This window comes from Dromiciops gliroides, chromosome 3 (genome assembly GCF_019393635.1).
Source record: "Dromiciops gliroides isolate mDroGli1 chromosome 3, mDroGli1.pri, whole genome shotgun sequence".
NCBI classification, from domain to species: domain Eukaryota; kingdom Metazoa; phylum Chordata; class Mammalia; order Microbiotheria; family Microbiotheriidae; genus Dromiciops; species Dromiciops gliroides.
The window spans coordinates 95,647,893-95,669,666 of record NC_057863.1 but is presented as its reverse complement, the minus strand read 5'-3'; the positions used below and the strand labels follow the sequence as shown (position 1 = coordinate 95,669,666).

The following is a 21,774-nucleotide window of genomic DNA, read 5'->3' as shown; positions in this document are numbered from 1 at the left end:
AATAAAAGAAAATCTATGAATTATTTGTACTTTAAGTTAATAACATAATATCTTGGGTTTTTTGGGGGGTGGGACAATGAGGGTTAAGTGACTTGCCCAGGGTCACATAGCTAGTAAGTGTTAAGTGCCTAGCTTGGATTTGAACTCAGGTCCTCCTGAATCCAGGGCCAGTACTTTATCCACTGGGCCACCTAGCTGCCCCCAATAACATAATATCTTTTGACTCAGGGTCAGTCTGTGACTTTTAATGAATTGAGTTTTGTATTTTACAAGTACATATGAATTAAATTTTGGGGGCAATGGGCCATGATTTCATTGGTACCCTTTTATTAATAATGCAAATTCACAGCTGTTCTGTGACTTTTTTATTTAGAATGTTGCCTCAGGTGTTGAAACTAAGTGATCTGTGCTAAAATTAATTCTCTGAAATAAAAAGGAAACTGAGGACAAAGTAACCAAGCCATCTTTTATTTAATCTGTAAAGCTAGCATTTACATATCAAATCAGGTTACCTGACTCCTCTGACCTCTGAGGAGTGATTTACAGAGCTGATTTTTATTATAGAAAAGAGGAATTAAAAAAATGGCAGGAACTTTTTTGGAACATAATTCAACTGACCAAGGCAGGTTACTTGACTTGCTTCTCCCAGGCTTTTTTAATCCTGCCCAGAAGTCCTTTCTTCCAGGCGGGTACCTTTTGTAAACAGAAAGTATAATGTGAAAGAGCAACTTGTTATCAGTCATCTGCATCTCCCTTAGAAGATTTCATTGTTCAATTTAGACTGTAGCTCAGGAAAAAAAGGAGGTTATCCATTAGGACAGGAAAAAGGAATTTAACCACTGTCTAGCTTTTCTCTAACTTCCAGAAAGGGGAACTTCGCCTTTGGTCAACCCCACTTTCTGCTAGAAAATAGAAAGAGGAATTTAGCCCTGAAAAAGAGTAATCCTATGATTATTTTATTATGTCTTATTCTAAATTATCTGCTATTAAAGAACAAAGTTCTCTATCTATTCACTGTAGGTAACCTAGTCTTAAGAGATTATCTATGTTAATCTGGTTTAGCTGTTAGGTCTGGCTCTTCCTAAAGAAAAGTTTAATCTTATAATCAAACAAAAAATAAATAAAAGTTATCAATATTTTTCTTTTCCTTTTCACTTGCCAGGGGTCACATACCCAGTATGTATGTTTCAGAAGCAAGTCTTTAACTCAAGTCATCCTCATTCTGAAATTGGCTCTTTTCTCCATTGTGTTGTGCTGTCTCTCTAATTTAACATTTACAATTGAAGTAAAAAGAAGAATAAGAATTTGATAATTTGTTTTTTCTGTGGTAGGTTAATAACTAAGATAATGGGATTGATTGTATTTTATTCTAATGGCAATGAGTAGCCCTTGAAGCTTCTTGAACAAGTGGCAGGCGAGTGACATGGACATGCTTGACCTTTTAGATAACTGAAGGTAATAGGAATGTCTAGTCTAGAGAAGACTATAGTCTTAAATTATTTGATGGACTCTCATATGGAAGAACAGTTAGGCTGGTTGTATTTGTTAGAACCAGAAACATTGGAAGGTAGATGCAAAGAGGCAGATTTTCATATGGTTTAAAGGAGAACTTTCTAACACTTGAGGTTGTCCGGCAGTTTAATAGGCTGCCTTGTGTGTGCGTTGTGCTTTGTGTGAGAGAGTAGTCCTTCACTGGAAGGACTTTTTTTTTTAGTGAGGCAATTGGAGTTAAGTGACTTGCCCAGGGTCACACAGGTAGTAAGTGTTAAGTGTCTGAAGCCGGGTTTGAACTTAGGTCCTCCTGACTCCACAGCCGGTGCTTTATCCACTGTGCCACCTAGCTGCCATGTCTGCTTGACTTACTTGGAGTAGATACTCTTGTTCAGCTATCACTAGGATTAGATGGCTTCTGAGTTGTATTCCAACTTTGAGGCTCTTTGAGCTTACTTTTATGGATTTATGTATGCTTGACACTGACAAGCACTTTTGGTGGGCTGCCCCTGCAAACAGGAAGATCTGGGGTAAAGTCTTGCCTTTGTCACATGGCAACTAGTGACCATGGACTGGTCAGTTCTGTGAGACTGTAAACAAGAAATGAATTCTCAACAGTACAGTGATCCAAGACAGTCCTAAAGGACTATTGATGAAACATACTATCCGCCTCCAAATAAAGAACTGATATTGATGGAACAGACTGAAGCATGCTATTTTTCACTTTCTTTCATTTTCTTTCTTTTAATCAAGTTTACTTAAGGGGCAGCTAGGTGGCACAGTGGATAGAGCACCGGCCCTGGAGTCAGGAGGACCTGAGTTCAAATCCAGCCTCAGACACTTAACACTTGCTAGCTGTATGACCCTGGGCAAGTCACTTAACACCAATTGCCTTGCCAAAAAAAAAAAAAGTTGTATAAAATGACAAAAATTTGAACCCAAACTATAAATAAAAATCTTTATTATCAAAAAAGAAAAAAAATCAGAAATGAGATATTTATGTACAGACACAAAATTCATGTAATCTGACATCCTGATCCCCCAAACTCTCATCTCTGTACAATAAAATAGTTCATAGTGTTTTGTTTTGTTTTTTTTTTTGGTGAGGCAATTGGGGTTAAGTGACTTGCCCAGGGTCACATAGCTAGTAAGTGTTAAGTGTCTGAGGCGGGATTTGAACTCAGGTACTCCTGAATCCAGGGCCAATGCTCTATCCACTGCGCCACCTAGCTGCCCCGTTCATAGTGTTTTGTGGGGAAAAGGCAGGAGGGTCACTACTGAATCTGTGATTTCATTAAAAGAGGGAATATTTTGTAAAGAAACTCCCACAACAGATATATATATATATATATTGACACTTGCTCAGCAACATGGAAAACACTATAAAAGTGATTAAGCAGCTTAGCTAGAGTTGCACGGTTAGCATGTATTAGAAGTGAGATTTGAATTCATCTCCTCTTGTCTCTAAGGGTAGCTCTCAAGTGTATCTCTGCTGATGTTAGTTTCAAGAAATGAAAATCTTTGGGCCTATAGAAGATTGACAGATTTTGAGACTTTGGCCTGTATTTTCCAGTGTCGGTAGTGGTGTATTTTACTAGTGTATTCTTAGTTTTTTTCCTCCCATGTTTAAACATACCTCAATTTCTTTCAAGTCTAGAAATTTTATAATTACATAAATTTATGTGATAATATTAACATGGTTGAAAACTATCATTATGCTATGGAATACTCCATTAAGTGACAACCAGAATTTCAGTATAATGATATGTGAAGAGAATTTACTATAAGAAATCAGTATCAACATCAGCAATGAAAAGTGAGGGCAAAAATCTGAAAGTTTCGTGGGCCCTGAAGACTTTAATGTCTAGGACAAATACAGTGTTTTAATTGAAGTGTTAAAATGATCATTATTAGAAAGTAATTTTACTTAAAAAAGCATGGAATCGGGGGTCAGCTAGGTAGTGCAGTGGATTAAGCACTGGCCTTGGATTCAGGAGTAACCGAGATCAAATCTGGCCTCAGACACTTGACACTAACTAGCTGTGTGACCCTGGGCAAGTCACTTAACCCCCATTACCCTGCAAAAAAAAAAAAAGAAAGAAAAGGAAAAAAAAAGCCATGCCCTATAAAGAATAGAAAAGGAAAAAAAAAAGCATGGATTCCTAAGTTCAGTGGAAGTATGCTAAGTATAAAATTTTGTAATTTAGGAAACTAATAAAATCATGAGGTCTGCTATCTTATAGTGAGTGAAAAAGAGATGAGGCAAATCATGTAGCCCTGTTGGTCTTCAGATTTCTTTTCTGTAAAAATGAAGCCTCTTTTATGTCAAATATGATAGTTAAGGTTCCTTCCAGTTCTAAAATTCTATCATTTCTCCCTCTGTATTAAAGGAGACAAGGTATGAACTTCTTCAGCTGCGCCCAACACAACGTGCATCGTGGATTGGATATGCTATAGCATATCATTTGCTGAAAGATTATGATATGGCACTAAAACTATTGGAAGAGTTTAGAAAGACTCAGCAAGTAAGACTTACTTCAAGACTGCCCTTATAATGCCTTGAAAATAGTTGGGCGAAGGGAGGAAAATTGGATAGCTTTACTAAATAATGGCCATCTTTTATCATGTCTAATAGTTTGTGAGAGAGATTGGTCTTGGATGTAATCCTTAATTTTTTTTATACTTTTATCCTTAAAGATTGCCTTTCTTAGTAATGGTTAATTCTATTAAGCAAATTATTCCCTTTTTTGATTTAAATATTCCTATTTAGAAATATATATATATGCATATATATATATGACAGGAATAAACTAAATATATATTTATATATATGCATGAGACATAGGAATAGACTAAATATAATTCTGCATTTTATGTGCATAAGGTCTAGTTCTATGATTTCCAACTATTTCTGAGTTGTATGCTCTCGTTTTTCCCTTGGAAAAATTTTTCAGACACATGAGAATGTGAAAGTAATTCTGTACTGTTAGTATTTGTTTTTTTTAACAATCTTAAAAAAAATTTTTTTGTTAGTATCTGTTAAGTGAGGAAAATGTGATGACTAAAAACTACTATGAATTTGTATTTTAATAATCACAATAACATCTACATTGATTACAAAAATAATATATGTGGGAGACATGATGTATAATCTGCACCGGGTATGATCACTTATTATATTGAATAAAATGCAGATTTTTTAAAGAGTTGAATGACAAAAGTTTGGTTATACTTAGTGATACTTCTATAATAGCTTTTTGGACTTTCAGAGGTCCTTACCTACTTTTTATGCCTCAAACTAGAGGAGGATTTTTCTTAACTTTCTAATTCTTTTATTGATAGAAGTAAATATCAGATTTAACCATATGAAAACTATTCAATAGACTGGCACAAAGCATGCTTAATAAATGCTTGCTGACTCATTGAATTGCTGCTATTTGATATTTAAGTTTAACTTATAAAAGTTTTTTTGGGGAAGATGCCTGTTTTTGAAGAAAGAGTTCTAATCCCTGTTCTTAATTATATTTGTATTTGGGTATGACTATGGACCTAATTTAATTTGACAAATGTTTATTAAGTGCCTGCTGTGAGAAAGTCAGTATTCTTGACACAGTTTACAAAGACAATTAAAATAGTTTCAATCTGCTCTTGCAGAGCTGATTTTCTGTTTACCTAATCAGTGGTAGGTATATTAGAGACTTCCAAAAAATGTGTAATATCACTAAAACCTCCTTTATTAAAGAGCTATTCTAATACCTCATCATATGTAAAGATGACCTATAGTTTTTTGAGGGCTGTGCTAGTAGGCTTTGGTAGGTCTGACCCAAGTGAAAGTGCTTTGAGTATAGGAACCAGTAGGGAACAGATTGGCTCTGGCTGAGGACTAGTCTAGTATGGAAAAGGTAGACATCAGGAGGTTAATTACCAGGTGATTTTTTTTTTTTAAACTTCGGTAACCAGTTAAATAGATGCACAAAAAAAATCATGAATTCCCTTTAGTACTATACAATACCCTGATGCTTTTTCAGTGACTATCTCAGAAAAGGGGGCAGAAGAAGATAAAACTCAACTAATAGACTGTTTACAAACATTAATTTAACTCTGATATTGAAAATGTGTGACTTTGGGTTAACCACAAAGCAAATTAACATTCTTGCTATAAATGAAATCAAAAGACCTAAAGAAGTTTCAGACAAATTTAGGGATAGTTTTTAGATTCACAGAGAGGTGAAAAAAGGTTGGTTGTGTTGTTTTTATTGTGTGCTTAAAGGAAGCAAATGAAATGAGTTTGGGCTATAAGGGGCAGCTTATAAATCAAATTCTTTGCAGAGAATAATGGAGTAGAGAAGTTGTAGGAAGAACTTAAGAAGTTGCTCCAAATTGTCAATGTAACTTTCATTCTTAGAGATTTCATTGTGAAAGAGGGTCCTGTGGAAATTTATGGAAAATAAGGTTTTAGATCAAGCAAGGATTTCTGAGTGGTTTGTGAAGAAGCTTTATACTTTTTGATTCATAAATATTCTTTTGAAAAAGATAAAAAGAGTCTTTAGGTGTTGGAAGTGTGGTGGCAACTGAGCAACATTTAAAAAAAATGAAATTGATGATCATTTTGGGGGAATTAAAAATTATAAACATAATAACCATTACCCCAAAAAGTTAGTGTACAATATAGATTTCTAACATATAAAGTAGTAAAAGTATACAAAGCAAGTTATAGAACATTTGCATAAGTGCTTAGCATTTAAAAAGTAAAAGTAAAGGAATTAACAAATGATAACCAGAAAATATGTTTGCTCCATACCCTTTCTTAAATCTTGAAACTCTGCTACCTTGGCATCTTCACTTCTCAGGGTCTTGATGTGTATTGGCAGTGAGAGTTCTCACACTGATAAGAATCACAGTTCTACCACAAGACTGTTCCAATTAAATAAAATTGCTTAATCTGAGAAGTCAGAATTTTAGCTATTGGTAGGTAACCTTTATTTTTTATATTTGATTATTTTGTCTGTCTTCCCCCTTCCCCTTTTCTCTAGATTCCACGTAATAAAATAGACTATGAGTATAGTGAACTGATACTCTACCAGAACCAAGTGATGAGAGAGGCAGATCTATTTCAAGAATCTTTAGAACATATAGAAACACATGAAAATCAAATCTGTGATAAACTTGTAGTAGAAGAAATTAAGGGTAAGTTACTCTGCTTTTTTTTTTTTTTTGAGAATCACTCATCAAAAGAACTGTTGTGCCTCTGGAATTTAGCCTGTGCCTTACTAGTTGTTGCTAAATTATTTGAAGTAGTAAACAATTATGAGAATAAAAACACCAATTAAACAATTGTCTTCTTGCCCAAATAATTAATACCCTTTGTTATGAAAACATTTTTTCATGTTTATTGCTTAAGGAAGGACAGTCATGGTTTAAGTGACAGACCAAGGTAATAAGAATTTACTTTGAAAATTAGAATAAAATGTCTCTGGCACAGTACAGATTCAGCTTATTGTCATGTGCTTGTGTGTGTATACATAGTTCTTGAGTTTATGAGAACCTTAAGTATAAAGTAGGTTAAAGGGTATTTTTTGGTGCTATGAAGTTAGTAAATTCATCTATCTTAGCAATTAAGATTTTGTATATTTCCCTGAATCACAAATTTTGAGTTGGAAGGGACTGTAGTAGTTCAGCCCACATAGTTAGGTTGCATAGGAGATAGAATACCTTGGAATCAGGAAGACTGAGTTTAAATCAGGCCCCAGACATTGACTAGCTCTGTGACCCAGGTAAGTCACTTAAGCTGTATCAGCTTCAGTTTATTCATCTGTAAATGAGACTAATAATGGCACCTACATCCTAGGGCATCCTAGGATTGTGAGGGTAGTATGAGATAGTATTTATAAAGAACTTAGAAAACCTTAAAGTGCTTCATAAATGCTAGTTATTATTATTGTTGCTATACACGAAAGGGATCTGTATTATCACACACCTGACAAGTAGTTGTCTGACATCTGCTTGAAGACCTTCAAGGAGGGGGACACTGCTGCTTGAGGTGACCCGTTAAACTTTTGGATAGCTCTGATTGTTGGGAAGTTTGACTCTTAGCATCTTCCCCTCTTGCTTCTGGTTCTGTTTCCTGGGAACAAACTAATCAATCATTCTTCCACATGACATCCCTTGAAGTAAGATGGCTATCATGTTTCCAGAATCCTCTTTTTTTTTTTTTTTGGTGAGGCAATTGGGGTTAAGTGACTTGCCCAGGGTCACACAGCCAGTAAGTGTTAAGTGTCTGAGGCCAGATTTGGATTTAGGTCCTCCTGACTCCAGGGCCGGTGCTCTATCCGCTGTGCCATCTAGCTGCCCTGAATCCTCTTTTTTTCTAGGCTAATAAACATGTAACCAATCCTCATATGTCATGAACATCATCCTGATTGTTTTCCTCTTGATATACTTCAGCTCATCACTCTCCTTCTTAAACTGTGGCATGAAGAATTGAACACAACACTACCTATGAGGTCTGATGAAAAGGTCAAGTTCTCAGTTCTTGGAAATTATGCAGCCCAGTATTGCATTAGTCTTTTTGGCTTTCATAATCATATTACTGCCTCATTCTGAGCCTACAGTCCATTAAGAGCTTTTTTAGATCAACTCCCCTGGTGACCTGCCATGTTGCTGTTAACAACTCTTTCTTTTTTGAATAGTATTTTATTTTGTTTGTTTCCCCCAATTACATGTGAAGATAGTTTTTAACATTCATTTTTGTAAGATTTTGAGTTCCAAATTTTTCTCCCTCTTTCCCTTTCCTCCCCCTCCCAAAGCCAGCAAGCAGTCTGATATAGGCTATATATTACAATGATGTTAAACATATTTCCACAGTAGTAATATTGTGAGAGAAGAAACAGAACAAAAGGGAAAAACCACAAGAAAGAAGAGACATCAACAACAAGAAAGTGAAAATAGTATGCTTTGATCTGCATTCATTTTCTGGATGTGGAGAGCATTTTCCATCATGAGTCTTTTGGAATTGTCTTGGATCATTGTATTGCTGAGAAGAGCTAAGTCTATCACAGTGTTGCTGTTACTGTATACAATGCTCTGGTTATGCTCACTTCTCTCAGCATCAGTTCATGTAAGTCTTTCCAGGGTTTTCAGAAATCTGCCTGCTCATCATTTTTTACAGCACAATAATATTCCATTATATTCATATGCCAAACTTGTTCAGACATTCCCCACTTGGTGGGCATCCCCTTGTTTTCCAATTCTTTGCCACCACAAAAAGAGCAGATGTAAACATTTTTGTACATGTGGGTCCTTTTTCCTTTTTTATGATCTCTATGGGATACAGACCTAGTAGTGGCATTGCTGGGTCAAAGAGGATGCACAAACAACTACTCTTCGAATCTAGCCATTCAACATTCGATGAGTTCTAAATCCATTTTGTAGGATTATTGCCTAATTTATTAATGTCAAATTCAAATAGAAACCAGGACCACTAGTACCTAAGGATCACTGAAGGCTGTGTATTGACTTTAAAAACTACATACCATCATCATTATCTGTTTTCTATCATATTTTTATTTATTTTGCTAAATATTTCCCAATTATAAGCTTATTGTGAGTGCATATTTGGCATCTCTTGTCTAATCTATATATTTTGATCTTCTCCAAGAATAGTATGAAATAAATTATCCAAAGCTTTACTAAAATTTAGGTATACTATATTCATAGTATTCATTTTGTCTACTAGTATAGTAATTCTTTCAAAAAAAGTCTAACAACCTCATGAACTTATAAAAGTCTATTATCTCAATTGAAGTTATACTCTTGCTGTTTCTATAATTGTATATGCTATTTTATCTCCCAGGAATATCTTATGTCTTGTAAGGGAGTAGCATATATCTCTCCTTTAGTATAATAAGCTAAAGTCTTCTTCAACTAAACCTATAACCATATTAAAAAAATCCTCTAACTCACTATTGATTGGAGAAATTCAGGTCAAAACAATTCTGTGTACTACCTCATACCTATTGGATTGGATAAAAGGACAGCAGAGGAAAATGACAAATGTTGTGGGGGATGTGGGGAAAATGAGACATTAATACACTCTTAGTAGTTGTAAACTGATTCAAACATTCTGTAGAGCATTTTGGAACTATGGCCAAAGGACTATAAAAGCATGCATACTCTCTGACTTAGCAATACCACTACCAGGTCAGTACCCTAAAAGAGATTGAAAAAAAAAGCTGAATTTGAAATTGGGGAATGACTGAACAAATTGTGGGATGAGATTAGGGTGGAATACTATTGTGCTGTAAGAAATGATGAGCAGGATGCTATCAGAAGGACTTATGAAAAATTCAGTTCATCTACAGAGAAAGAACTGATGGTATCTGAATACAGATTGAAGTATAATTTTTTTTGTTCTAATGTAGAAATGTTTTACATGATTGCACATGTATAACTTACATTGAATTACTTGAGGGTTTTTGTTTTGTTTTGTTTTTTGGTGAGGCAGTTGGGGTTAAGTGACTTGCTTGGGGTCATACAGTGTCAAGGGTCTGAGGCCGGATTTGAACTCAGGTCCTCCCGAATCCAGGGCCAGTGCTCTATCCACTGCGCCACCTAGCTGCCCCGAATTACTTGAGTTTTTAAGGAGGGGTGGGGAGGGAGGGGGGAAGAGAATTTGGAACACAAAGTTTTAAAAAATCATTGTGAAAATTTGTTTTTACATGTAATGTGGTGAAAATTCTAAATAAATAAAAAAACCAAAATAAAAGTCAGTTTGATTACAGATCTTCAAAACCTCAAACATGCTATGCTGTCATAATTTTTTGTCACTTGAGATTACAGTAACAAGGCTCAGTGCTTGATGATAAGTGTAGTTGGGTAGAGAATACAGCACAAAATTAGATACTTTGGCATTGTTACTATACTACTTGATAAGTTTTTGCAGTGAGATTAGTTTGCTTGTTGTGGGAAGTGGAATATAGCTTCTACATCTAGAGACAGAACTGATTGAGTCCAAATGCAGATTGAAGCATACTATTTTACTTTTGTTTTGTTTCTTTCACAACATGGCCAACGTAGAAATATGACTTATATGATTGTACATGTATAACATCAGATTGCTTGCTGTCTTGGGGAAGGGGAAGGAGAAAGAGGGAGAGAAATTTGGAATTCAAAATCTTTTTTAAAATTGTGTTTACATGTAATTGGGGAAAAAAATACTAATAAGAAAAAAAAGGATTATGGCTCCTGTCAGCCCAAATTGAGGTAAAAATTCTCAGCACTTAATTTTTACCGTGGACCACAAATTTGTATTACGTTATACCTACAAGTTTCTTTCCTGATTCTTTATGACTTTATAACACGTGGGTCATAAGGGGAAAAAACCCCCTTTGATATGGCAAGAGGACAGAATTTTTTGTTTTGGGGGTTTCCTTCTATAATGACAAAGCTCAGATTTTAGTCATAAAATAAAAACATATAGTATTTTAAGGTCTGCAAAGCTCTTTCCTCATAATAACCGAGTGAGGTTTGTAGGATGTAAATAGTATCTCCATTTTATAAATGAGGAAATTGAGTTTCAGAATTAACGTGACTTGTCCAGGGTCACACATCAGTGTCAGGATTCAAAACTAAGTGTTTCTTGTATCCAAGTCCGGTATTCTTGCCACTTAATGACACTGCTTCATTTTAGAATGGAAGCAAGGACAAATCAAATAATTATTAGAACTAGCTTCTGAAAGTCATAGGGAAAATTTCTAGTGCTCTAAATGTAAATTCCTCATTTCAGAGATGAAGAACCTGGGGCCCGGAAAAGTAAAAGTAACTCTTGAAAGGTCACATTAGTCAGTAACAAAGTCTGTATTTGAACTTGCTCTTCTCACTTTAATTATAGTGTTTTTTCTAGTATGACACAAGAGAATTGAGATCAGACAGCTTCAACAAATCTTTATCACCACTTGTTATGTCCAGTATATTGTAGAGAGAATTATGGTTGACGTACAGGTTGACCTTTGAGGTTTCTCTTCCAACTCCTTCTTCTGTGAAATTATACAATAGTGGTCATAGAAATTCCGGAACCTAAGCAGTCATTCGATGAGATATGTACCTGGAGTTTGATTTTTGGAAGCCAAACTGAATTATTATGTCCTTTATAATAGAAGCTATTGTCTTCAACAAAATTCCCAGAAAGAAAACGTAAATGGATATCCTTCTCCCCTCCTCCATTTGTTGTAGTTCATAATTTAATACAAATTGACTACTTCACATAAAAATATCAAACTTAAATTTAGGAGAAATGCTGTTGAAATTGGGAAGATTGAAAGAAGCTGGTGAAATATTCAAAGATTTGATTGATCAGAATGCTGAAAACTGGAATTACTATGAAGGCTTAGAGAAAGCTCTGCAACCTCGTATGTAATTTATTTATTTTTACAGCTTTTAAAATGTTACTATTTTGAAGAATAATCTGTAAAATGCCATTATTAGACTCTGGAGAACTAACACATTTTAATGGTATTTAAAAAATATTGATGCTTTTCTTTTTTTCTGTTTTGAAAATTCATGTTTATAAATATTTGAATACCCTTGAATTTTAAGGGAATATTTTAAATGTTAGATGCTTTAGAGAATATTAAAAATTACCTTTTAGATAACATAGCATACATTAAAATGTTACTAATTGCTGGTAAAGAGATAACTTTTGGGGGGGGTGGCGATGAGGGTTAAGTGACTTTCCCAGGGTTACACAGCTAGTAAGTGTCAAGTGTCTGAGTCCATATTTGAGCTCAGGTCCTCCTGAATCCAGGGCCAGTACTTTATCCACTGTACCACCTAGCTGCCCCCAAGATAAAATTTTTGCATGAAAAATAAGTGCAGTATAGTTATAAAATACTGTCTTATGTGTTTCAGATTCATAGAATAATAGCAACAGTTTTCATTAATTTATAGCTTTTTCTGTTTTACAAAGAATTCTTCACATAATAACCCTGGAATAGGTTCTGTAAATATTATCCTTGTTTTATAATGAAGAAAATTAAAGCCAGAGAAGTTAGGATTTGTTCAAGGTTATACTCTGCTAATAGCTAGCTGCCGTAGAAATGGTCATAGGGTATTAGGCTAATAAGTTCATTGCTATAGTGAATACATAAACATACTATTCAAATATCAAGAAACATGACATCTCAAGTTTTTTGGTTTTTTTTTGGTGAGGCAATTGGGGTTAAGTGACTTGCCCAGGGTCACACAGCTAGTAAGTGTTAAGTATCTGAGGCCGGATTTGAACTCAGGTACTCCTGACTCCAGGGCTGGTGCTCTATCCACTGCGCCACCTAGCTGCCCTCAAGTTTGGTTCTTGAAGTAGTTTTATCTTGCCCCTTCCCATCTTGTCTCTATTTTTTTGGGGGGGGGGGTGGGTCAATGAAGGTTAAATGACTTGCCCAGGATCACGCAGCTAGTAAATGTCAAGTATGTCAGGCTGGATTTGAACTCAGGTCCTCCTAAATCCAGGGCCCTTGCTTTATTCACTGCACCACTTAGCTGCCCTTGTCTCTCTATTAACTTTCTCATCAAAGACAATTTTCTCAACTTAGGTAGAGATGAAATTTACCTTTTGCTATGAGAATTTCTAAATTAGAAGATCAAAACTAATGAATTTTATTGTCCTTAGTCTTGTAGTTAATTTACTTGTGGTTAATTTTATCTGTATTAAATTTACCATTAACACAGAGTTAAGGAGCTACCAGATTTGGAGTATGTTGTAATTTATAATATTAACATCTATTTCTTTCAACCGTATCAAATTGGACATTTTTCTCTATTTGTAGAATGCAGAAGAAAAACATATAATTTGTCATATAAACTTTATAAGCCTTATAGAATTTCATGATTATTCTTTAATTTCTTCAGTTAGTACTTCCTCAAATTAAATGCTTGCTGGAGTAATGATGTACATTTCTTCTTTATTTCCAATCTTAATAGTATTTTGTTATTTCTGGTTACATGTAAAGATAGTTTTCAACATTTGTTTCGAGTTTGAATTAGAAATTTTTCTCCCTCCCTCCCTCCCTCCCTCCTTCCCTCCCTTCCTCCCCCCAAGACAGAAAGCAATTTGATATAGGTCATATGTGTACAGTCATTGATTTGTTTCTAAAACAAATCATGGGTAAATGTGTGGATTTTGTGACAAAAATGGTTTCTGCCTATATGGTTGTAATATTTTGGAAATATACCATGGGAAATAGATTGATTTTTTTTTTTTTTTAATATGAAAGATCTTATTAAAAAGTTACTTACCGGGGCAGCTAGGTGGCGCAGTGGATAGAGCACCGGCTCTGGAGTCAGGAGTACCTGAGTTCAAATCCGGCCTCAGACACTTGACACTTACTAGTTGTGTGACCCTGGGCAAGTCACTTAACCCCAAATTGCCTCACCTAAATAAATAAACAAACAAACAAATAAATAAATAAACTGCTGAACTGTTAACATAAAGTCTTAGTTTCTAATACAGTAATTAATAGCAGATAGTTAATATTTTTAGTATTTAATTGGAAAATAAAATGAATTAGCTTCCATATATCAGGATCCTATATTACTTTAAATTAAACTGGGGGCAGCTAGGTGGAGCAGTGGATAGAGCACTAGCCCTGGATTCAGGAGGACCTGAGTTCTAATCCCGCCTCAGACACTTGACACTAGCTGTGTGACCCTGGGCAAGTCACTTAATCCCCATTGCCTTGAAAAAAAAAAAAAAAAAGAACTGAAACTTTAAATTAAACTAACCACAGTGCTTTATTTTTTAGGTGTCCTTCCTCTCCCATGGTAAGTTCTGGAACTCCAACTTGTGACATCAAATAGGGTGCTGAAATAATTTAGTTCTGACATTATTCTAAAAACTTTTACTCTGAAGTTATTGGATAAACTTTTTTAGATGATAATCTTAGGTTGGTGACATCAGAGAGATTTTTGCCATTTTATAAGACAAAGCTTGGCCATATAAAGCACAGTCTGTGCAATAATCTTCATATATGTTTTAGGATTAGGGTATTTAATGTTTCTAAATATCTTGAGACCTTTAATAATGTCAAAGTAATTATTCTCATTTGAATAACTCATTTTTAAAATACAACCACATTGGAGCTCCAAAACATATTATTGGGGGAAGGAAGAAGTCCTTTAATAGTTAATATATAAGAGGTAGGATAAAACCAGGACTTTGTGACACCCAGTGCAACTCTTTATCTAGTGTATGTCAGTTGTGCCTCATTATTTTTATTAGATGGACAAAAGTTCCAGTGGTCTACTTTTGAAATGAAATGTGAGTACATTCATGATGTTTAGGAATTTGGATGCTGTAAAGCCATTCCATTAGCTTTAATTTATTTTCATGTAATTTTGTACAAGTATGTGTTGTCTTTGTTATTTTATGGTTATTTATATGTTATAATCGATCACTACTTTGCTGATAATGGAGGGCACATTAAAGAGTTAAATAAATATCTGTGTTTTTTGTAAAATTGGCCTGCTTTTTCTTCCTGGGGATGTAACTTTAGTTTTGTTTTTTTTAAACTATAGGTTTGTTTGTTTGTTTGTTTGTTTTTTGCGGGGCGATGGGGGTTAAGTGACTTGCCCAGGGTCACATAGCCAGTAAGTGTCAAGTGTCTGAGGCCGGACCTGAACTCAGGAACTCCTGAATCCAGGGCCGGTGCTCCATCCACTGCGCCACCTAGCTGCCCCCTAAACTATAGGTTTTTAAAGTACTGTTTATTAAGCTCTTTTGGTAGTATTTTAAATATCCTGGCACTACAAAAACTTAAAAAGTTGGTCTTGCCATAATTTTAAAAGTTTGGTGTAGTTTTATTTATAATTTGGAAATGTTAAACTGCTGTTTATGTTTTATAATGTATTTTATTTTTTTACACTATGTCTTGTATGTGTTGTTTATTAATAATAGGCACCTTAGAAGAGAGGCTTCATATTTATGAAGAAATAAGTAAGCAGCACCCTAGAGCACTTTCACCCAGAAGATTACCTTTAAACTTTGTCTCAGGTAATATCTGGATATCTTTTAGATCACTATTGTCATTTCTTCAAATTGGCATATTTTAAAGAATTTAGATGTTTTTTTCCTCCAGCTTTTTTTGGCAGTCAACAAGCATTTATTTGAATGCTTACTGTGTTCCAGGTAGTATGCTAAGCTTTGGGGTTACAAAGAAATTTCCTTTGTCCTCAAGGAGATTACCTTCTAATGAGGTAATTATAAATTCTATTGAGAAATTTCAGTAAGATTATTGTATTTTTGGTAGCAAATTGTTATGCATTAGAATTTCAGAAATTGTGGAGAAATTTGATTGGTTTTCTTTGAGATTGGGATTCCAAGGTTGAGATTCATTTTTTTAAACTGTTATTTATTTATTTATTTATTTATTTATTTATTTATTTATTTATTTATTTATTTATTTATTTATTTATTTTTTTCTTCTTTATGTATATCTGTCTGTTTGTCTCTGTAATTGAATGGAAAAAAGGAAAACGTCCCATTTAAGAAGGAAATAGTCTATACTATATTCTTGGATTTGAGATTTTGGGATCATTTCCTTTTCTCTGAAAGTTATAAAGATAACATAATTACATATTATATTCCACGTTTTATGAGCCACCAAGAACCTGTGTTCTTTTCTAAAATTGTGAATCCATATAGCCTAGAAATAGGAGGTGTTGATTATGAGAGGAAGAATATTTAATTGGCAGGAACTTCCTTTGTCAGCCATTTTATTATTATTAAAATTCGTTGGCATTGTGGGCTGTTGGCTCCATATTATACATTATTGAATAGTTGCCATTTTCTTTGATAACAATTTGGCAACAAAAATAAAAATAACCATTTAGGATCTTTCTATAGGGCTATGTTTCTAAATGAATATGTTTGTTTGGCAGTTCTTTTCTTCATCATTTAAAAAATGTGACCTTATAGCTTTTAGCTTTTCTGAGTTTTATTGTTAATAAATACTGTTTTTGTAGTGGATGGCTGGCAATCAGTCGCCCCTCCCCCTTTCTTTTTTTCCCCCCCTCGGGGCTATGGGGGTTAAGTGACTTGCCCAGGGTCACACAGCTAGTAAGTGTCAAGTGTCTGAGGCTGGATTTGAACTCAGGTACTCCTGAATCCAGGGCCAGTTCTTTATCTACTGTGCCACCAGCTGCCCCTCCCCCTTTTCTTTTAAACAAGCACCCCCTTCCTCCCAGCCTTTTAGTATTTCTAGGACACCCAGTTTTGTTCTATACTTTTTTTTTTTTGGTGAGGCAGTTGGGGTTAAGTGACTTGCCTAGGGTCACACAGCTAGTAATTGTTAAGTGTCTGAGGTCGGATTTGAACTCAGGTCCTCCTGACTCCAGGGCTGGTGCTCTATCCACTGTGCCACCTAGCTGTCCTTTGTTCTATATTAATATAGGATATACTTGATATGGAGTTCTTAGCTTAGAGCTTTAAAATATGTTAAAGTACCTTTTCTTTTTAGCAAAGAAATGCATTCTAATTAATTATAAGACCACTTTTATAATTAAAAGCATGCTGTGAAAGAAGAATCAGAGCAAAAAGGAAAAACCTCAAAAAACAAAAACAAAAACAGAAATAGAAATAGTATGGTTCCATCTCCATCTAGATTCCATAGTTCTTTTTTTTTCTGGATTTGGTGAGCATTTTACATCATGAGTCCTTTGGAACTATCTTGGACCATTGTATTGCTGAGAAGAGTCAAAAAACCACTTTTAATTCTCTGGATTCTTCATGAAATTTGGAGTTCCAAATTGATATAGTCTAGGGATAAGATCAGTCTTCTATTTGGCATCACTATCTAACAAACCCACTTTAAGAGGAACTATTGCAGTAGCCTTCCTATGACATGTAGCACACACTGAAACTTGAGTATAATTACAATGGACATTTATGTAGCACTTTAAAGTCTTAAATGTCAGAATATATAACAGCTTTGTGAGGTAGGTACGACAGTTACTAACTCCATTTTACAGATGAGGAAAGTGAGGCTCAGAGTGGTTGTGACTTGCCCGTGGTCTTCCAGACTCCTGGTTTAGTACTTTTTCTGCTATACTATGGTGCCTCTTGCTATAACACTCTGCTGAGGAGGAATTCAGTGTGAAGTGGGTCTGTTTTGGACCTTATCTGCAAGGTTTTCTCACCAAGGGAACAAGTAAAGAAAAGTAGCTCTTAAAAAGAAAAAGAAAAAATGTCAGATATGAGAGATGAAGAAGTCCAGTGACTTGTACCTGAAAGACAGCTTGGTGGTGAGCCTCTAGTTTACTTACAAATATTCTAGAGAACATACTGGAATCTTTTTGGTAAAGTGGTATAATGGATAGAGCATCAGCTATGGAGTAAGAAAGACCCAAATTCACATCTAGTCTTAAACACATACCAGTTTTGTGGTCCTGGGCAAGTCACTCTCTTTGCCTCAGTTTCCTCATGTTTAAAATGGGGATAATAATATCTACTTTGGAGGGTGGTTGGGAGGGTCATAGTGCCTGGCATATGGTAAGTGCTACATAAAAGTTAGCTATTATTACCATCATTATTACTATTATATCTCTGAGATTTATTAAATATTATACCTGTGTGTAAAGTAGTAAAGTTTCTATATATGCTTTTATTATTTTGCCAGCATAGAACCACCCACAGTTCACTTTAAAACATTTATTATACACCTGCTATGTTCAGGAAAGGAGGCACTATTAGGCATTGGATATTTCAAAGATTAAAACTTAGACTCAATCTTCTGCTGCTGTATTAAAATATGTACACAAAGTTGATGTCTTGTGGAGGGGGGAGGAAAGGGAGGGAGGGAGAAACATTTGGAACTTTAAACCTTATGAAAATAAATGTTGAAAACTACCCTTGCACGTAACTGGAAAAAATCAAATAAATGTTTGTTGCAAAAAAAAAAAGTACACAAATGTGTACAAAATATTTTTAGAGTAACACAAAGTAATTTCAAGGGAGCTAATTATTTGGAAGTTGTGGGGAGATCAGGAAAAGGTTTCTGTAGTTGGCAGTTGTTGGGCTGGATTTGGAAGGAAGCTAAGCCTTCAACTAAGCAGAGGTCAGAAGGAAATGCTTTCTAGAGATGGGGACTGCTTGTACAAAGGCATGGAGGTGGGAGATGGAAGATTGTGTACAGGCAATGAATGGCCTATTTGACTGTGGCACAGTTTATAGGAGCTGAAGAAATCCTATCCTCTTAAAACCTCAAAAAGGGAAAATCAATGAAAACAGTAGTAGAAATATCTTATTTCTGGGTGATTGGGGAGGGGGTGTGTAGGAAGTTTTATAGAATGTCTTTCTCTAGCTATAAAAAGATTGAAGGTAGGATGTATTGCAGAAGTCCTAGGAATCCTTTCCTTCCACATTTCCATTTTGTGGTATGAATAATGTTGAGGGGAAAGAATTTTAAATTGGAATTCTAAGTGACTATTACTTTGTGGGACAGAATTTTATGTGGATAGAAATAGTCTGATTAAAAAAATACTTGTTATTTTTCAGTAGTTATTTTAGAGACATTAATTCCTCAGTGAAATTTTTTTTTTTTGGTGAGGGAGTTGGGGGTTAAGTGACTTGCCCAAGGTCACCCAGCTAGTAATTGTTAGGTGTCTGAGGACAGATTTGAACTCAGGTCCTCCTGACTCCAGGGCTGGTGCTCTATCCACTGCGCCACCTAGCTGCCCCCCGTCAGTGAAATTTTAAAAAATCTTTTGAGCAGAGTGAATGAAATTAAGACCTAACAGTTTGAGTATGAAATATTCAAGTGAACTATTGGTACTGTGAGATTAAAAATTGGATATTAGATCATAAATCTCCCCTACTTAACCTTTCCCTTAATTTATCTCCCAGACTAGTAAATGGAAGAAGCTTTTGGTTTTCTAGATAGACCTTTTATTGTTATGGTAGTCACAAGGTGATGTTGATTAGAAGGATAGGAAAGTAGAAACACAATACAAATCGTCTTAAGTCTAAGCTTAGTCTATATTCCTTATAAAAACTCACCAAAAGAGAAGGCCACCTTTGGAGAGAGAGAGAGAGAGAGAGACCGTCTGTGTAGCGCAGTCAGGAGACCAGCAGAGCAGGAAAAAGCTCCACTTCCGTTCTCTCCTTGCCTTTTCAGCTTGCACCCCAGAAGTCGAGTGCATAGCAGGCAGTCTGACATGCGCAGCAGGCGCACTGGCGTGCATAGCTCATGCTATTGGTCTCCTCCCCGAAAGGGTGGTCCTTAAAAAAAACTGGTGTCTTTCAGTTATCCTAACCGACTGTTAAAAAACTTTCATATTTTTTTATCACAGTACAAAATACCATCTTTTGTGAGACAAGGATTGCCAGAGAAGCATATAATTAGTTCAATGGACTTTATTACCTAAACAAAACAATATAAAGAAACCCCAAGTATTAAATGAAAAAAGACCTAAGGAGATAGTTTGTCTTTCCAAAAAGTTATTCTTTCTGGCATATTTAGAAATATCAGTTCATAAAAAGGTAAACTCTTGTAAATAGCTGTCAAATTAAATACTTGACTCCCTAGATGAGCCATTCTCTGTCATTCTCATAGTAAGATCTTATTTATTAATAAGCTTATAGCTTGAGTGAATTTAGATACCTTCTAAAGTACCCATGTATACAAATACTCTTGAAACAATTGGGAAAATGGCTGATAATGAGGTTTAAAATAATTAACAGAACAGGATTTTTTTTTAGGTGATGTGATTGGGTGGTGGTGAGTATACTCTATGACTATAATTTTATAATCCAAAGGGGAGAAGTTGTTATTTGACTCCTTTCTCCAGTTGTACTATAGCTCATATCTTCATCCTCCATTTTATACTGTTTGTGACCTTTGTTTTCATCTAGGTCATATGAATAATTTTTATGGAAAAAACCAAACATACCCACTTAATGGACTCTGAATCTACAAATTTATGGCAACAGACTCATAGTCTTTAATTTTAATTTATCAAATCTCATTATAAATCTCTTCATCATTATGACATTGAGAATTATTTTTACTTATGTAAGGTGACAGAATACTTGCTTTTATTAGATATTCCATTTATATCAAAGTAAAGATTAGACAATTAAACAATCTCTAAGGTGTCCAAAACAATGTTGGGGAAAGTACTTAGTTATCTTTTCATATAGTTTGCCATTCCCGTTCTGAACCTCTTGACTGCATTTGGTAATTTAACTTCCTATTTGCAAAAAGTGGTCATGTAAATAAAAAGATATTGGGAGAAAAATATGATTGAACTGTTGGCAATTATGGTAAAATTTAGTTGCAGAAGATGTTAAAAATAACATTTTGATGTTTGTTCCTTGTTACTGTGAGTAAATGAGAATTGAACCGGGTTTTTATGATTTGAAGAGTGATGAAAAAACAGCAAAGGACATCTGGTCCAGTAGAAGGGTGAATGATTTGTTAAGCCTTTATGGAAAACAGAACATTTAAGAAACTTAATACATGCTCTTTTTCATTTTGAGTGGAGAAATATGAATTCCCACCATTCATGATATCACTTCTTGATTTGGCCCCTGTGTACTCTTTCTTTTGTACTATAGGATCATTTAGTTTAAGGAATCATTTAGTACAAGGAGGTATTTGAGCATGGTACGTTTGAGTTTTCAAGGCGTCAAGGTGAAAATTGAAATTCAGAGTTTACTGCATTCTGTTTAACCAGAGATATTTTGGATGTGAAAATTTATTCCATTCCCCACTGTTTTCAAAGGACTCTGCTAGGCCTTAGGGTACAATGACAAAATAAAACTCTCACTGCTCTCTTGGAGCTTACATTCTGCTGACTGTGGGGATGAACATGGACATGAATACATATAACTCAGGTTAATTTGAGAGGTGGAAGAGCACTAACTACTGGAGAAATTAGGGAAGGTTTGGTGTTAATTAAAGATGAGCATTTTTGATTATATAAAAGTATTTTTTAATAAAAGTATTTTTATGGGAGATTAATATTTAATGAGTTTAAAAAATGTTTTATTATTCGAATATAGTGTAGATATATTTCTTTTATCAACTCCTTAAACTAGCTATCTTTTCTTTTCAATTACTTGTGAAACAATAATCTTAGCTCTTCTTTTATAGGTAATGTTACCATAGGATGACCTCATTTCAAAGATATGGATAATGGTACAGAAATAAAGGGACTTTGATAAGAATGTGCCACTGCTACTGAGTAGCAGAGACAGAATTTGCTCTTTGACGTCAAAGTCAGTGTCATTTCCAC

At 34.8% G+C, this 21,774-nt stretch overlaps 1 protein-coding gene across 1 annotated transcript in view; it reads left to right on the top strand.

Annotated features, from left to right (window-relative positions):
• Positions 1 to 21,774, top strand: part of NAA16 (N-alpha-acetyltransferase 16, NatA auxiliary subunit) — a 104,030-nt gene that overhangs the window by 20,249 nt on the left and 62,007 nt on the right. Inside the window, exons 5-8 of the mRNA XM_043998383.1 lie at positions 3,882 to 4,016; positions 6,525 to 6,678; positions 11,778 to 11,897; positions 15,437 to 15,532. Coding sequence (XP_043854318.1) covers positions 3,882 to 4,016; positions 6,525 to 6,678; positions 11,778 to 11,897; positions 15,437 to 15,532 — 505 coding nt within the window. The remainder of the gene's footprint in view (positions 1 to 3,881; positions 4,017 to 6,524; positions 6,679 to 11,777; positions 11,898 to 15,436; positions 15,533 to 21,774) is intronic.